General features: G+C 48.0%; 1 protein-coding gene across 1 annotated transcript in view; it reads left to right on the top strand.

The window, feature by feature from the left end:
- The first annotated feature begins 7,591 nt into the window (after positions 1-7,591).
- Positions 7,592-18,685, top strand: part of TCF7L1 (transcription factor 7 like 1) — a 178,496-nt gene continuing 167,402 nt past the window's right edge. The window contains exons 1-3 of the mRNA XM_030827990.1: positions 7,592-8,137; positions 8,220-8,283; positions 8,523-8,650. Of these exons, the coding sequence (XP_030683850.1) occupies positions 7,889-8,137; positions 8,220-8,283; positions 8,523-8,650 (441 nt within the window). The 5' untranslated portion in view covers positions 7,592-7,888. The remainder of the gene's footprint in view (positions 8,138-8,219; positions 8,284-8,522; positions 8,651-18,685) is intronic.

Below are 18,685 nucleotides of genomic sequence, written 5' to 3' on the forward strand. Positions count from 1 at the left end.
GCTGAAATCTGGAATGCAATGGTGGAATCTTGCTGCCTACTGGTTTCAAGCGATTCTCCTGCCTCAGCCTCCCGAGTAGCTGGGATTACAGGCATGTACTACCATGCCCACCTAATTTTAATTTTTTTAGTAGAGATGAGGTTTCGCCATCTTGGCTAGGCTGGTCTTGAACTCCTGGCCTCAAATGATCCACCTGCCTCAGCCTCCTAAAGTGCTGGGATTACAGGCATGAGCCACTGCACTCGGCCTAATCAGCTTTCTTTATTTTATTTTATTTTTTTATTTTTATTTTTATTTTTTGAGATGCCGTCTCACTCTGTCGCCAGGCTGGAGTGCAGTGGCACGATCTTGGCTCACTGCAACCTTTGCCTCCTGAGTTCAAGTGATTCTCCTGCCCCAGCCTCCCGAGTATCTGGGACTACAGGCACATGCCAACACACCCAGTTAATTTTTGTATTTTTAGTAGAGACAGGGTTTCACCATATTGGCCAGGATGGTCTCAATCTCTTGACCTCGTGATCTGCCCACCTTAGCCTCCCAAAGTCCTAGGATTACAGGCATGAGCCACCGCACCCGGCTAATCAGCTTTCTTTAGGTTAGCATTTTTATGTTTATCCTTCTCCCTCTTTTTATTTTCAACCTGATTTGTCATCACCTCAAGGGTATAGCTTTTGTAAGCAGCAGATAGCTGCTTTTTAAAAATATACTCTAAAAATCTTGTCTTTAAACTTGGAGTGTTTAGATCATATACATTTAAAATAATTACTGAAATTTTGACTTTATCATTTTAATATTTTTTTGTTCCATTTGTTCTTTAGTTTTTGTCTCCTTTCTCCTTTCTTGCTCATTAGTTTGTTAGTAATATTCTTTTTTTTTTTTTTTGAGACGAAGCCTCCCTCTGTCACCCAGGCTGGAATGCAATGGCACAATCTCGGCTCACTGCAACCTCTGCCTTCTGGGTTCAAGCAATTCTCCTGCTCCAGCCTTCCCAGTAGCTGAGATTACAGGTGTGTGCCACCATGCCCAGTTAATTTTTGTATTTTTAGTAGATACGGGGTTTTGACATGTTGGCCAGGCTGGTCTTGAACTCCTGACCTCAAGTGATCCCCCCTCCTCAGCCTTCCAAAGTGCTGGGATTACAGGCATGGGCCACCATGCCTGGCCTACTAGAGTGTACTTTAAATTCCTACTTTCACCACTTCTCAGACAACCTTAGTTTGGTTCAATGCCATATCCCCCCTCTGTCTTTTGTGCTATTGTTGTCATGTATTTTATTTTATTTTATTTATTTTTGAGATGGAGTCTCACTCTGTCACCCAGGCTGGAGTGCAGTGGCACAATCTCAGCTCACTGCAACCTCCACCTTCTGGGTTCAAGCAGTTATCCTGCCTCAGCCTACTGAGTAGCTCAGATTGCAAGGGTGCGCCACCACATCTGGCTAATTGTTGTATTTTTAGTAGAGATAAGATTTTGCCATGTTGGCCAGGCTGGTCTTAAACTCCTGACCTCAGGTGATCTGCCTGCCTCAGCCTCCCAAAGTGCTGGGATTACAGGTGAGCCACTGCACCCAATCCCCATTGACTATTGATGTTATTTTCAATGTCCTAAACTCTTTTAGCAACGGTGAAAGGCAAGTTTATTTTCTCTGGACATATTTCTGTGGCTACTGCTCTTGAGTACAATTTAATTAAGTCACCATCAGTTAATAGCTCTCCTTGCTTTCCTAACAAATGAGCCTCTAGGACACTTACTTTGTGAAGAAATTTTGCTGTGATTAGATATTCCGATTTCAATTTTTTTTTTAGATGGAGTTTCGCTCTTGTTGCCTAGGGTGGAGTGCAATGGCGTGATCTCGGCTCACTGCAACCTCCGCCTCCTGGGTTCAAGCGATTCTCCTGCCTCAGCCTCCCTGGTCGCTGGGATTACAGGTGCCCGCCACCACGCCCAGCTAATTTTTTTGTATTTTTAGCAGAGACAGGGTTTCACTACGTTGGCCGGGCTGGTCTCGAACTCCTGACCTCAGGCAATTCACCTGCCTCAGCCTCCCAAAGTGCTGGGATTACAGGCGTGAGCCACCGCGCCCCGCTTGATTTCAATTTTTAAATTTTTCTGATCATTCTTTTCCTCTCAGTTGGGAAAATTGTTGATGAGTGCTTACTCTCGTGATGTTGACTATGTTCTCTTAGCATAACTGCTGTTGTTGCATACTAAACACAATGCTTTGTCACCTAATTTGCTAATAAAATAATCCATACTTCACCGTGCCTTAAAAGCACAAAATTCATAGTCTACTGATATGGTTTGGCTCTGTGTCTCCATCCAAATCTCATGTTGAATTGTAATCCCCATGAGTTGAAGGAGGGGCCTCATGGAGGTGACTGAATCACGGGGCAGGGGGACCTTCCTTCTTGCTGTTCTCATGGTAGAGTTCTTGCGAGATCTGGTTGTTTGAAAATGTGTAGCACTTCCTCTCTGTCTCTCTCCTGCCACCAGGTGAAGAAGGCGCTTGCTTCCCCTTCACGTTGTGCCATGATTGTAAGTTTCCTGAGGCTTTCCAGTCATGCTTCCTGTTAAGCCTGTGGAACTGTGAGTCAATTAAACCTCTTTTCTTCATAAATTACCCAGTCTCAGGTAGTACTTTATAGTAGTGTGGAAATGGATGAATACATCTACTTTTCTTTTTTTGTTTTGACATAATGGATATGCCCTGGTAATAAAAATTTAAAATAAATGTCACAGTACAGAGATATGCATGGCACTGAAAACACTGTATCACTGTGATTTGTGGTGTACTGAGCAGCAGTATGAAGTGATAAGAGCATATACTGTCCCTGTTGCAACTACAGTCAGGCACCATATAACAAAGTTTTGGTCAATGAGGGATCGCATACATGGTAGGGTCCCATAAAATTGTAATACTATATTTTTACTGTGCCTTTTCTATCTTTACATATGTTTGGATACACAAATACTTGCCAATGTATTACAGTTACCTGCAGTATTCAGTACAGTAACATGATGAACAGGTTTGTAACCTAGGAGAAACAGGCTATACCATATACTCTAGGTGTGTAGTAGGCTATACCACCTAGGTTTGTGTATACTCCATATGTTCACAGAGCAATGAAATTGCCTATTTCTCAGAATGTATCCCTATCATTAAGCAATACATGTCCTAAACTCCATCATTGTTGTGTGAAAGCAGCCATTGGCAATGTATAGGCTAAGGAGTATGGCTATGTTCCAATAAAACTTTATCAGCACTGATATTTGAATTTCATATAATTTTCCTGTGTCATAAATATTATCCTTTTTTTTATTTTTATTTTTTGGGACAAAGTTTCGCTCTTGTTGCCCATGCTGGAGCGCAATGGCACGATCTCGGCTCACTGCAACCTCTGCCTCCTGGGTTACAGGCATCCGCTACCACGCCCGGCTTATTTTATTTTATTTTATTTTATCTTATTTATTTATTTATTTATTTATTTATTTTGAGACGGAGTCTCGCTCTGTCGCCCAGGCTGGAGTGCAGTGGCGTGATCTCAGCTCACTGCAAGCTCTGCCTCCTGGGTTCACGCCATTCTCCTGCCTCAGCCTCCTGAGTAGCAGGGACTACAGGTGCCCGCCACCACACCCAGCTAATTTTTTGTATTTTTAGTAGAGACGGGGTTTCACCGTGTTGACCAGGATGGTCTTGAATTTCTGACCTCAGGTGATCCACCTGCCTCGGCCTCCCAAAATGCTGGGATTGCAGCCGTGAGCCACTGCGCCTGGCCCTTATGATCTTTTTCAACCACTTAAAAATGTAAAAAAAGCGGTCAGGCGACGTGGCTCACACCTGTAAAACCAGCACTTGGGCGGATCACCCGAGGTCAGGAATTTGAGACCAGCCTGGCCAACATGGAGAAACCCCGTCTCTACTAAAAATACAAAATTAGCCAGGCGTGGTGGTGCATGCCTATATTCCCAGCTACTCAGGGGGCTGAAGCAGGAAAATCGCTTGAACTCGGGAGGTGGAGGTTGTGGTGAGCCGAGATGGCACCATTGCACTCCAGCCTGGGCAACAAGAGTGAAACTCCGTCTCAAAAAAAAAAAAAAAAAAAAAAAAAAAGTAAAAAAAAAAGTCTTAGCTGAGACCATTCAAAAACAGGCAGCAAGCTGTAGTATGCTGCTCTAGATGATTGTTTTTGGTTTGGCCTCTATGCCTGGTGCTGCAAATCACCAAATTATCTGAGGGGATGAAACAGCAGTGAATATAAACTCGCTTGAATGAATTTCCATTCTGGTGTTTTGATTCCTCATGTTCTGGCTGACTTGGTTGACAGTGATGCCTTCAACTCAGCTGGGTTTTGTTGTTTTATTTTGGTATTTTATCCAGAGTTTATGGTTAGTTGTTCTTGATAAAGGAGTCAATCTGACATCAATACCCCATTAGAATGGGAAGTGGAAGTCTACATGTTAATTTTAATTTGCTACTTTTGCTTACCATTATGAGCCTCCTTCTATATTGACAAACATATTTCCATAATGTCATAACATTCCATTAGATGAATGCACCATGATTTAACTTCATAATTCCCTATAGGGGACATTGAGATTGTTTCTAGATTTTTTCACTGTGATGAACACACTTCTACAGATTTATTTGTGTACCTAGTTGTTTCCTTCAGATAAAATCCTAGAAGTACGTGGATAAGTCAAAGGGTTCACACTTTTAAAGGTATTTCACAGGTATTGCCAAACTTCTCTTTAGAACTGTTACACAATGGCCCAGCATCTATGTGCTTCTTAGTATAGGGGCCAATGCTGGGTGTTACCATTCTTTTCTTCCTTTGCCAATCTGACAGATGAAAACTGGTTATCTCAATGCCGTTTCCATTTGCATTTCTGGTTTATAGGTGTGGCAGGCTGATAATGTCTCACTCCCAAAGCTACATCTATGATCTAATCCCTGGAAACTGTGAATGTTTAAGGAAAAGAGGTCTTTGCAGATATGAAGTTAAGGATTTTGACATGGGCAGGTTATCCAGGTGGTCCTTAAATGCCATCACAAGTTTTTTTTTTTTTTTTTTTTTTTGAGATGGAGTCTCACTCTGTCGCCAAGGCCGGAGTGCAGTGGTGCGATCTCAGCTCACTGCAACCTCCGCCCTCCGAATTCAAGCGATTCTCCTGCCTCAGCCTCCCGAGTAGCGGGGATTACAGGCACCTGCCACCGTGCCTGGCCACTTTTTGTATTTTTAGTAGAGACAGGGTTTCACCATGTTGGCCAGGCTGGCCTTGAACTCCTGACCTTGTGATCCACCTGCCTTGGGCTCCCAAAGTGCTGGGATTACAGGCGTGAGCCACCGTGCCCGACCACAAGTATGGTTTCTTACAAGAAGGGGGCAGAGGAAAATTTGTCACAGACAAAAAAAGAAGGCAATGTGATTACAGACGCAAGGGTGGGAGTGATGTGGTCACAAGCCCCCAGAAGCTGCAAGAGACAAGGGTAGATTCTTTTCAGAGCCTCCAGAGGGAGCATGGCCCCGTCAACACCTCGATTTCTACTCAGTGAAACCGACAGTGGACTTCTGTCTTCCACAACTATGAGGATAAACTTCTGTTGTTTTAAGCCACCAAGTTTTTCGTGATTTGTGACAGTAGCAGCACGAAACTAGTACAATAGGTTTTTCATATATTTATGGACCATAAACATGAAAAATCGTCTGACTTTTAAATTTTATAAAAATAAAATAACACAATAATACAAAGAGTATGATTCTATGTATGTAAATCAGAGTATCTGTAAGTAAGTTTACATATGTTCATAACTGCCTAGGAAAGTGTCTGGAAGGATATATACCAAACTAGTAACAGTGGTTAACCAGAGGCAGTTAACTGAAAGTGGTTAATTAGAAGGGTCCTATGTCCTGGGGGGGAAAGAGGAACTTTCACTTGTTACTCGATACTGCTCAAGATACATCTGTTATTTGAAAACACTTTATGAGACTGTACTCGTGTATCATGTAAAAAATTAGAAAAGGCATATCTGCTTGTTGTAAAGTTCATAGAAAGCAGAAAACTATCTCCTTTCACTTATCCTTTCCCAGAAAGTCATTGATAATAATTTGTATCTTCTCAGATATTTTTCTACGCAGAAATAAATGTGTATAATTTTTTTAAAACAAAAATAAAATAGTGAGTGTCATATATAGTGTTTCATTTAAAGATGTTCCTCCAAAATCAATCTAGGTCCATGTGCCTGTGTGTGTGTGTGTGTGTGTCTGTGTGTGTGTGTGTATATGGGTGGGGGGAGGGGCAGGGACCCTGCATAGAACTGGCCAGCTGCATGGACTGTCACTGTAAAGAAAGATGAAGAATGCATGTCACCAAGCTCTCTGATGCTTTGAACCTAGCACGTGTGGCTTTGCCCATATGTGCGGGCACCTCTGTAGAAACTCTTCTGCCAGTTGGGCTGAAAATAGTTTTACATAGTTCCATACTGCCTTCCAAGCTGTTTTCTAAGTTTATGCTCTAATAGTTCCCCACGGTGGATAACACAAGATATTATTCATTTTCCTCAAACTTTCCCGCACAGGTTGGAGAGAAACGACATCTTAATGTTATTGTAACAGGCATTTCTTTATTTAAAAAAAAAATTTTTTTTTTTTTTGGAGATGAGGTCTTGCTATGTTGCCCAGGCTGGTCTCAAACTCCCGAGCTCCAGCGATCCTCCTGCCTCGGCCTCGGGAGTAGATGGAACGCCAGGCGCGGGCCGTGGCGCTCGCATCACAGGCATTACTTAGGTATGAGGCTGGTTGAGCATTTTTCTCGTGTTCATTGGCTACTCACGCAGCTTTGTGAATGGCTTCGGAGATCACTGGACAGGCAATTTTCCCTCGCAATGAACCAAATCCAAATTCTTTTTGAACCCAAGATCGCGATTTTTCGATTTAGGACCTAGTCCCAAACAATGAAGAAAAGGTGATCTTCCAGATTTCAGCAGGGAAATCTGTATACCTGGACAAGGTTGAAAACCCAGGCCGGGGGTCGCGTTGGAACCCCACAGGAAAAAGGCGCGGAAAGCCGCCGGACATTTTCCGGGGTTCCATAGATGTCCCCAGTGTCCTAGTCCGTGCATCAGCTCGCGCGCTCGGAGGGACTCTAGGCAGGGGGAGGGCCCCGCGGCCAGTCTGTGCGTCCGAGGCTTTCCCGCAGGGGGCAGTGCCGCCCGCCAGCGCGCCGATACGGTGGGAGGGGGTGTGAACCTGCGCGGAGTTCTGGAGGTTCTTTGGGAGAAAGTTAGGGGATGCGGAGGGGTGGGGGTAAGACTTCCAGGACTCGAGGGAGGCCGTGGGGAGGGCCGCCGAGGGTGCAGTGTGGGGCGCAGGAGGGGGTTGGGGGCGGTGCACGTTGCAGGGAGACGCAGCCCCCGGAAGGTGCGAGTGTGAACGTGTGAGTGTGAGTGCGTGTGTATGTGTATGTGTGTGTGCGCGCGCACCGCAGCTCTCCGGGTTCCGCGAGGCGCGCGGGTGTCAGCTTGCAGCCGGGGCTCCTCCCTCCGGCCCCCCTGCCCAGCCCCGCGGTCCCTCCTCCCTCCCTCCCCGCTCGCCCCTCCCCGGCGGGCCAGGGGCTGGGACGCCCCGGCGGAGCAGGCGGCGGCCGTGGCGAGTTGGGGAGCCCTAGGCTCGGCGCTGCCGGAGGGGCCCGAGCCGAGCCGCCTGCGCCCCGGCCGGGCAGCGCCGGGCCCGCTTCCCGCGGGGCCACGCCCTGTCAAACTTTGTTGCGGCGGCTAGCGCAGCGGGCCGGCAACCGGGCGGGAGGGGCGCCGGGCCGGGCCGGGCCGGGCCGGGCAGGGCGCGGGCGGCTAGGGGCTCCGAGAGCGGCTGCCCCGGCCCGCGGCCCCACCATGCCCCAGCTCGGCGGCGGGGGCGGCGGCGGCGGCGGCGGCAGCGGGGGAGGCGGCGGCTCCAGCGCCGGGGCGGCCGGCGGAGGGGACGACCTCGGGGCGAACGACGAGCTGATCCCCTTCCAGGACGAGGGAGGCGAGGAGCAGGAGCCGAGCAGCGACAGCGCCTCGGCGCAACGGGACCTAGACGAGGTCAAGTCGTCCCTGGTCAACGAGTCGGAGAACCAGAGCAGCAGCTCGGACTCGGAGGTAAGGAGGCACCGCGGCCAGCCCCGGAGGATCCCGGCCCTGCGTCCGCTCACCCGCTCTCGCCTTTGTGTCTCCTCCGCAGGCAGAGAGGCGCCCGCAGCCCGCCCGGGACACTTTCCAGAAGCCACGGGACTATTTCGCCGAAGGTACGTGCCCGCCGGGACAGCCCCCCACTCTCGATTCCCGCTGCTCTCTGCTGCTCAGCCCGGGCGGCCCACGGTCCCCCTCGCTCGGGTGGACGCACCCTTGCCCTCCGCCTCTATTGGCGGCAGCCCCCGTGGGGCGCGCGTGGGGGGCGCTCGGGTCCCCGGCTCCGGCCTCGAGCCCCCTGCCGCGGCGCTGTCCCGGGGGCCTGGGCCTCACCTCGCCTTGGTCTTGTTCGCAGTGAGAAGGCCCCAGGACAGCGCGTTCTTTAAAGGACCCCCCTACCCTGGGTACCCCTTCCTGATGATCCCGGACCTGAGCAGCCCGTACCTCTCCAACGGACCCCTGTCTCCCGGAGGAGCGCGCACCGTGAGTGCCCGTCGGGCGCACCGGGGAGGGTGGGAGGCCGCGGCCCGCAGGATGCGCCCCCGGGCTCGGCCATGGAGTGGGGGATGGGGCCTTCTGCGCCGATCCCAAGCAGAACTTGTTTGCGGAGTTGAACTACTCTCTGGCGGCCGAGCGCGAGGCTGCGCTGGCCAGTGCCTGGATGAAAGTAAAGTTACTTTAACTTCTCCCCTCTTGCGGGTTGAGGTTTTGGAGCCCACCTCTGGGATCTTCCTTGGCCTCCAGAATTCTTCGTCTGCACGGAAGGAAACTTGGATTTGTGCCCGCTTTGGGGGGGGGGGGTCTTGCTTTCCTTCTTGGAAATCGGTCAGCTTTCTCTGGCAGTGGGGCAAGGGGCCTAGGGAGCTGGGTTGGCGACGTTGTCTTCCGACTCCGGGTCACTGGGCGGCTGCAGGCTGGTTCCTAAGAAACCCAGTTTTCGTGGCGGGTTATTCACAGCCCCCGTTCCCACCCCCAGCGCTTGCACCGGGGCCTCAGCTTTTCTGCGGAGCTAGCTCCGAATTTTAAACTCGCGTTGATGATTTCGAGGCGACCCGAGGCATTCTTCAAGTTGAGGAACTTGGCTTTTTCCCCCTTTTGTCGCCTGCTTTTCTCATTTAAAGCGAGCGCTGCGACACTTTAAACCTTTTAATGGGCGCGTATTGTGTGCTGCGCGCTGGCATTTAGAGCGGTGATTAAGCAAATTGACCGGGCCCCAGACGACGTGCAAATGAGGGCGGATTCCTTCGTCCCCTCTCTCTGGCTCTAAACTCCCGCCCCCCGCGTTGCGAGGGGCGCAGCTGGGGGCTGGCGAGGCCTTTGTGTCCCCCAAGCCGCCACTCCACCCCTAGGCTCCCTGCCCAGGTACTGGGTCCGATGACAGATCTTGGGTGAACGCCTACCTACTGTGTGCCAGGCTCCCGCGTGCTGCTGCTTGGGCGCGATGTGAATCGTAGTAGTTCTTTGCTTCCTGCCTAGCTTCCCAGTGCCTGCCACTTCGCTGTCGACGGTGGGTAAGGGGGCAGGGAGTGTTAGCCTCTTAGGAGCAGGGTCCCAACAACACACTTTATGCTAAGGCTGCCCTAAAATAAGGATGATAATCAAAGGGTGGTAGAGAAAGGCTAGGTGCTGAATGGCCATTCCTGCTGTCATTGTATAGCGGTCAGTGGAGAGCCAAGGCCTCCACATTTGGTTCAGCAGGGGCACTACCATCACCAGGTGGGTTGGAGGGGGGTTGACGGGGGACGGTGGGAGAGACTCTGACTGAGAGAGAGGGGAATGGGGAATGGGACTACACAGACCTCACAGTTTTGCCCCGAGAGGGAGGGAGGCCTTGCAGCTTTGGCCCTGCTGGCCTGGAGCACCCCAGGAAGTCCTGAATGTAAGTGTCACTTTTGCAGTGAAAACTGGATGTGGGTCTATGGCTGTTGCTTTTTCTCGTTAAAAGAAAAGAGCTGCGTGCCAATCAAAGGGGGAGGATCAACGAGCTGCTGCAGTCTTATTTAGGTTTTCAGTGATTCCCACCAGTACCCATACATGTAGCTTAGTTCTGCAAGTTTTGATGGGATTCGTGTAACTTTGCGGATGGGGGAGAGTTAATGCCGCTAAAGTCTCAGGTTTCCATTTACCATTAGGATATCTAGAGAGAGGGGTCTGGGAGGCACTAGCATCTGTACATCAGCCCTCAGCCAAGTCCTGGTGCAGTTAAAGTCACTAGAAATGACTATTTCACCATCAGATATGACTATGGCTCCCTCAAGGCTATTTCTCCATGCACCCATTTCTCTTTAGGGCATTTTGATTCATCCAGGCTCTGCTGTCTCCTCTCTCTGACAGTCCAAGTGAGACAGATTTTTGTTAGTGTCCCCTCCTTCTTTCCTTCTGTCACGTTGTGTTCTTTCGCCTAAGAACTTCCAAAGGCTGATTCTTGCTGATCCTGGAGATTCCTGATTACTAAATCCAGGCCCGTGTGGGATTTTGGAGCCCTCCTTGAGGCAGCAAACCTTTAGTCTCTGCATGCCTCTCTGACTGTCCTTGTTCATCTCTGCAGTTGTTCCCTGTCCTGGCCCAGACGCCAGCCTCCTTTCAAGCCTCCTAGGACATGTACTTTCTTGGGGACTTAGTAAGTCCCATCCCACCCCCATACCTACATCTTGTCTCCCTGGTGACTTGCCCTTACAGAAGTTAGTTCAGTTCCCAATGTTTCTGTGTCTCTGTGCCTTTTGCTGTTAGTTCACGGATATACTGGGGAAGTGTCCTGCCGTTAGGTCAGCACAGTTAAACCTAATTTGACCCTGTTCTTTTGCTGCCAGTAAGTAAAGCAAGTGAGGAAACACTTAAGCACTTGGTTGTCTGGACCATAGGGTGGAGATGATGGTTTTCCTCTGAATGATTCTATTAATATAATTAAGGTAATTGTCACTGTAGGCAAATGGTAGGTACAGACAAAGTGGCCCTCTGTTGGTTTCCCAGCCTGGTAAAATGAATGTGGATAGATATGGGTGGGGAGGGAGGAGGGAGGAAAGTGCCTGGGATATATGATCCGATCTCTCTGACATCTTAGGTCTTTTTTATTGTTTGGCCTCTAAACTGCACCACTTTAGGCTTTGCTGCTCTAAGGCCTAGGGGTAGTATAAAATTAGGTGACCCCAGTTATCTGCTGCTCTAACACTTCCTCTGGAAATACCAAGCCAGATGCAGAAGTGGGAATTGGCTGGAGTGTTTTCAGGGTGTTAATGAACCCTAGGAATAGCAGGCAGGAGGCTTCAACAGCCTCACCCACTGGCATAATTCCTGCTGAGACCACTGGGGGCTGGCCCGTCCTACAATCTGGCCATCTCTCCCCATGAGCCATCACCCTTGCCCTCCACTCTGGTTTGGCTGGGATGCTGGGAAGTGGCTTTTTCCTGAGGCTCTTTAGAGAAGAGGTCCCCTCAGCATGGGATGTGGGCCAAGTCTCTGTGAGCTGCAATTGCTTATTGTCTGGAGGCCCTGGGACCCTGTGAAGAGAGGAATAGCTGCCACAAACCATTTTTCAAATAATCACCTCAAAATTATACATTCATTTCTGAAAAGGCTTCACGGTTTACTAAACCACTTTGGGGCTGTTGCCTAGAATTTTGTTAGGAAAATGTAAGTTGGCTGGGTGCGGTGGCTCACGCCTGTAATCCCAGCACTTTGGGAGGCCAAGGTGGGCAGATCACCTGAGGTCAGGAGTTAGAGACCAGCCTGGCCAACATGGTGAAACCCCATCTGTACTAAAAATACAAAAATTAGCCAGGCGCGGTGGCAAGCACCTGTAATTCCAGCTACATCGGAGACTGAGGCATGAGAATCTCTTGAATCTGGGAGGCAGAGGTTGCAGTGAGCTGAGATCGTGCCACTTCACTCCAGTCTGGGCAACAGAGTAAGACTCTGCCTCAAAAAAAAAAAAAAAAAAAAAAAAGAAAGAAAAGAAAGAAAACTTAAGTCAACACATTAGAAAGTGAATGCCAAAAATAGTTTAAGACAAAAAAGAGGCAAAAAGAAAATGTTGAATGTGGTTCAGCAAGCCAGCTACAATGTGATAGAAAGTAGTTTGACTGTGACCATGAAGTGAGGGCTGATGACATTTTGGAAAGAAACACTTCTAGGTAGTATTGCTGAGGGAGTCTGTGGTTTTTGTGTCCATCTTATAAATTTCAGAACCTCTTTCGTGCAGCACAAGCACACGAAAGGCTTTGCTTTATTATTTCTCAGACCATCTCAACTCAGGTTTTTGTATGAAATGGTCCTGGTCCTCAAACGCGTGCTCGTTTTTAAGTCCTTTATACCCCACTGCTTCCCATGGGCAGTCTTGTTCATATCCTGGGAGCTCCTGTTCTTTCAGACCCAAAGGAATCCAAGCAGAAATCTTTGTATGTATACGTATGAAGAGGTTGTCTGTTTTTAGGAGTTGTATGTAAAAGCTAAGGAAACCTTTTCTTTTGGAAGATCAGTATAAACATGCTGCTTTTGGTAAAATTCTTTTGAGCCATTTCATCTAAATATAACTCCTGTTTCATTTTTTTTTTTCTAAATATAACTCAGAGTTTAATGAGGGCTTTTCACATGGAACAAGCTTTTGAGAGGGCCTGTATTGCTGAAGTTTTCGCCCTTGGATTGCCGGGGTGATATCGGTGACAAACTCTGTAGGGAAGGACTGGGAACCTGTCAATCTTTTTTCTTTGGTTGGGTGGATTGGGCAGGGAATAGCTGACTTGATTTGTTATAAGTTTGGAAAGTTATAGTTTGGTCACATTCTTCATTGATCACACTTTTAGGAATTCTTGAAGAAAAGGGAAGCAAAACACACACACACACACACACACACACACACACAGTCTGCGTATTCCAGCCTTCACAATGATGTGCAGTGTTACTAAAATAATTGGGAAATAAAAAGAGTATATATGATTAACTCACTGAATCTTTTAAATCTTCTATAATAGGAAGGCCCTACTTACATTCTAATTCAGAGACACCTTTTACTTGCCAACCTAGGGAAATTTAGATTTGCACTCTTTTTTTTTTTTTAAACATGGTCTCACTCTGTCACCCAGGCTAGAGTGTAGTGGTACGATCTTGGCTCACTGCAACCTCTACCTCCTGGGTTCAAGTGATTCTCCTGCCTCAGCTTCCTGAGTAGCTGGGATTACAGGTGCGTGCCACCATGCCCAGCTAATTTTTGTATTTTTAGTAGAGACAGGGTTTCACCACGTTGGCCAGGCTGGTCTCGAACTCCTGACCTCGTGATCCACCTGTCTTGGCCTCCCAAAGTGCTGGGATTACCAGCGTGAGCCACTGCGCCGGGCCTAGATTTGCACTCTTAAAACTACTTCCTAACTCCTCAACTTCTTCAACTGAAGTCTATTGGATACCTATCATGGGCAATGGCTAAGGGACCATGGGAAACAAGATAAGACCCAGGCTTTGCCCTAAAGGATTTAAAAATTAAGTAGGAAAGAAGTCATGGTAGCACTGTAATAAGAAGTTAAGAGGTAGTAAAGTCTGGAGAAGCATTTTCATAATAGAAATTGAGAAAAATTACTTCCTGGGTGATCCAAGAAGGCAGGTCGAAGAAGTAGGTTTAAACTAGTCCTTAAAACTCAGTCATTCTTTAATCCAGGTAATTCTTGTTAATTTAGAAGAATGTGAATAGTAAGAGGAAGCATTTAGAGTGAAAAAGTGGAAGTCCTCCTTCACTCTCATCTTGAGGTGGGAGCCAGCACCAGGAGAGTGAAGACATGGAGGAAGGAAAAGTTCAGGGCGATTTGGGGTAATGCAGCTTATTTCAGTTCCATTTGCCTGGAAGGATAAGGGGCCAGGACATGGGCTAAGGGACATAGAATGCCAGGGAAGGAATCTGATCTTATTCGAGAGGCAGCAGAGAACCATCAGAAGTTAGGCTGGGAAGTGATGTGACTTGTACATGTGGCTAGAAAGATAATGGTGGATTGGAGGAGGAAGACCTGGAAGGGCATAGAGCAATTAGACTCACAGGAGCCAGGGGTGAGGTGAAAAGGGCTTCAGAGTAGCAGAGTGGAAAGGAAAGGTGGATGGGAGGAAATGAGATTCTTGTCTGTACCTCTGTGGGGAGGGGAGGTACCAGATCCAGAAAGTGGCTGATGTCACAGCTAATTCCTGGTGTCCAAGCTCGGGCACCTGGGGACTGACTTCTGTAGGTGGGGAGGCCTCCCCAATCTCTACCTCCCCAGTGGTGGACAGATGCTTACTGAATATTTTGGCAATAACAGAGCCCACACAGTCTATGAGAGGCTCTCATTGGGAGGAACCCCTCGGTTTCATTGGAGACACGTTAGGTGTGAGGGGATGTTGAGGGGATGATTGAAACTGGGTGATGTAAGAGAGGTAGAGAAGAAGGGGGAAGAGATGCTTAGAGCAGGGACAGAAGTCATTGGAGGAGGATGGAAGGGAGCACTGGGTAAGGTAGGAGGAGCGCTTAGGGACTCCCCTCTCCCTTTTTCTTTCTTTTTTTTTTTTTGAGACGGAGTCTCACTGTTGCCTAGGCTGGAGTGCAGTGGCACAATCTCGGCTCACTGCAGGCTCCACCCCCCGGGGTTCACGCCATTCTCCTGCCTCAGCCTCCCGAGTAGCTGGGACTACAGGCGCCCGCCACCTCGCCCAGCTAATTTTTTGTATTTTTAGTAGAGATGGGGTTTCACTGTGTTAGCCAGGATGATCTCGATCTCCTGACCTCGTGATCCGCCCGCCTCGGCCTCCCAAAGTGCTGGGATTACAGGCGTGAGCCACCGCGCCCAGCCATCCCCCTTTCTTTCCCTCCAGCTTCCATGATATTCATCATGGAAGCTGGAGGGAAAGAAAGGGGAGGCCAGGTGCAGTCACTTAGGTCTGTAATCGCTCATGTCTATAATCCCAGCACTTTGGGAGGTCAAGGCAGGTGGATCACCTGAGGTCAGGAGTTTGAGATCAGCCTGGCAAACACGGTGAAACCCCGTCTCTACTAAAAATACAGAAATTAGCTGGGCAAGGTGGCAGGTGCCTGTAATCCCAGGTACTCAGGAAGCTGAGGTAGGAGAATCACTTGAACCCAGGAGGTGGTGCCTGTATCCCAGGTACTTGGGAGGCTGAGGCAGGAGAATTGTTTTAACCTGGGAGGCAGAGGTTGCAGTGAGCCGAGATTGCGCCATTGCACTCCAGCCTGGGCAACAAGAGTGAAACTCCATCTGAAAGGAAGAAAGAATCCAGCCTGGGCAATAAGAGTGAAAGAAAGAAAGAGAGAGAGAGAGAGAGAGAGGAGAGGGAGGGGGAGGGGGAGGGGGAGAGTCCTTGGTGTTAGATGCCACAGAGAGAGAGAGGGGAGAAGAAGATCGAGGAGTCAAGAGGAGCTTTTGAGCCAGATGCTGTGGCTTGTGCCTGTAATCCCAGCTACTCAGGAGGCTGTGGCAGTAGGATATTTTGAGGCCAGAAGTTCGAGACCAGCCTGAGCAACATTACAAGACCCAATCTCTAACAAAATTTTAAAAATTGACCGGGCATGGTGGTAGCTCAGGAGTTCAAGGCTACAGTGAGCTATGATTGTGCCACTGCACCCCAGCCTGGGTGACAGACACAGTGAGACCCTGTCTCTAAGAAATAAATAACAAATAAGAGGAGCTTTTGGAATTCAGCTACTAGGAAGTTACTGGTGCCCACAGAGAGAAGTGTTCCAGGCAAGTGGTGGTGATAAAGGTAGAGAGAAGAGACATTAACTCAGTGCTTCCCAAATAGGATAGCCAAGGTGCCAAGTTGCAGACTGGTCTCAGGTGTGGCCCAGTGCTCCCCCTCAGTTGGAACCCCAGACCAGACTCCTGCAGTTTCAAGCAGCCTCCTCCTTCTGTCCCGGTGTACCTTCCGTATCTCAGTACCACCATGGGGAACCTCAAAGACTCTAGACAACCCATTTCAAAAGCCTGGCTATGGAAAGAAGAGGGAAGGGAGGAGTCTCAAGTTTGGGAGAAAGTGTATTTGGGATGCTGGAGTGGGAGACTGTTTGTAGGAGCCATAGGGCAGGCTTGAAGATGAATGGGAAAGAAGATGAGAGGAAGAGGAGGTGAGACTGAGAGCTTCAAAAGCAGGCAGGCTTCTTCCTTCATCCATGGAGAGTGCTATATATAGTAGGTGTCCTCCTAGTTTTAAAGACAAGCCCAAGACTTGAAGATGAGGTTGTAGGGGAATGCAGAGGTGAGTTGGCAGAAACGGATAGTGTGCATTGGAGGACCAGATGGCTTCTTGGTATTCTCAGGAAAACCAAGGGCAAGTTGGCTAGAGTGGGGGCCCTGGAATTTTGTTGGCAGCAGGGAGACTGCAGGCACTTCCTCTCCATCCTCTCATAAAGCCCAAAATGTTGGGAACCTTTTAGCTACATGTTAGGTAATGAAATGTTTGTGTATTGATTGAAAGGAAGGCATGGCACACCTGGGAAATTTTTCCTCCTTTTATTGTCTGGAGCTGGCTGATGTTGAAGAGGGATAGAGAATCAAAATACACTTCGTGTCCTGGTGTGGTGGCTCACGCCCATAATCCCAACACTTTGGGAGGCCAAGGAGGGCAGATTGCTTGAGCTCACGAGTTCGAGAGCAGCCTGGGCAATATGGTGAAACCCTATCGCTACAAAACATACAGAAACTTAGCTGGGCATGGTGGTGGGCACCAACTTCTTGGAAGGCTGAGGTGGGAGGATCACTTGAGCCTGGGCATGGAGGTTGTAGTGAGCCACGATCATGCCACCGTACTCCAGCCTAAATGACAGAGTGATTCCAAAAAAAAAAAAAAAAAGTGTGTGTGTGTGTGTGTGTGTTCTGTATATTTATATACAAAACACAGACACAATTTGTGTGTAGCTAGGGGCAGATATTGAGATATTGAAGTGATAAGTAACGGGATGGAGAGGGACTGGTCACTTAAGACCATATAGAAAACTGTCCCAGATTGTCTATTCTAATATATTTTTGGAGGAGGTTTTTATATATCCCATGTTTTATGTTATTTCTCCCAAACTGGATTACATTTAGTGAACAATAAAATAAATGCAGTTTACAAAACCTTGGTGTTCAGAAATGAAGGGAACCATGAGGGGAGTGAAGGGGACTTGCCCTTTCCTCTATGCTGTATGCACTGCCCAGGGAACAGCCCCAGGACACTTCTGCAGTTTCTTTCTGAGACTCACAAGGTGTTAGCAATGCTCTGAGCTCACTCAATTGACAGATATGTTTAAGGTTCTCAAATAAATTTCAAACTTCTAAATCTTTCCTTTTCATTGTGTGCATAATGTACAGATTAGGAAAATGATCTTCTAATTGAGAAGTATACTTCAAAGTTTGGAAATAAAATAATGAAAATGTTTTCGTAAACATAGCCCTTTTCAGGAGTTTTTGTGGATATGGTCAAGGTCATTAACTCTAATTACCTGGGGTCCTCAGGACAGGAAATGAGCTCACACTCATGCTCTCAAACTGTGTCACAGCATTTTTGGAAATCTTTTCATTTCTATTCAAGAGGAGGAACAAGGCCCCAAGTGTTCACCCTAATTGTAGAAAATAAACATAAACATGAAATTCACAAAAGAACAACTATAAATGGCTGCAAATATGTGAAACTATGTTTAACTTCCCAGGGAGTCAGAAAATACTAATTAATACAAGAATCATCTTTGGCCCATCACATTATGATTTTGTCTGAATAAGCCTCTTCAATGCTGGCAAATGTGAGGTAAAATGGCTGCTCTGGCTGCTCTTTTTGGCTGGTCTTAAGGGGCGTAAATAGCTCCACCCCATTTGGAAAGCACTTGGCAATGGCTGCTAAGACTTTAGTATTTTTCATAGCTTCTAACCTGCTAAGAGGTAGATACTTGTTCCCATTTTGCTGCTGTGCAAACAGACTTGTAGAGGTCAAGTATCTCGTACAAGGTTACTTAGCTGGTAATTGATGGCGCCAAGATTTGAACTTGGTTGTGAGTCCAAAGTCTAGGTCTCCCATTCTACCCATGTGATTTTACACACATGCCTGATATAACTAGCTCCTCCTCCTCTCCAGAGAAGGGCAGCTGACCTTTGTTTCCCAGTTCAGAAATCCTGGTGTGAGTTATCAGCTGGGGTTGAGGGTGGATAGATTTGTTCCAACTTTACACATTGGACCTGAGAATGTACTTTCCTGAATAAACAGTTGTAGAAGCGAGTGACAGTTTTGGTTGAAGTTGTTCCCCCAGTGCAGTGCCCCAGAGGGGTTAATGACCTTTAGTGGGCTGCCCCAGGAACTTCATCCGAGGAAAAGGTGCTTACCTGCTAACATTTGACCTGTTTGGAAATTGGGGATTGTTTTTCCTCATTGAAATTGGTGAGGGTTGGAAGAATACACAAATGAGTCTTTGGGGTGGAAGAACGCTGGAGGAGTAAACTTACTATATTCACAATTTGGATTACAACATAGTTTGGTTAACAAACCCAGCTCTGGTGAACCAAGTGTACAAGTATTATTTCCTTA

Source organism: Nomascus leucogenys, chromosome 14 (assembly GCF_006542625.1).
Source record: "Nomascus leucogenys isolate Asia chromosome 14, Asia_NLE_v1, whole genome shotgun sequence".
Classification (NCBI taxonomy): Eukaryota; Metazoa; Chordata; class Mammalia; order Primates; family Hylobatidae; genus Nomascus; species Nomascus leucogenys.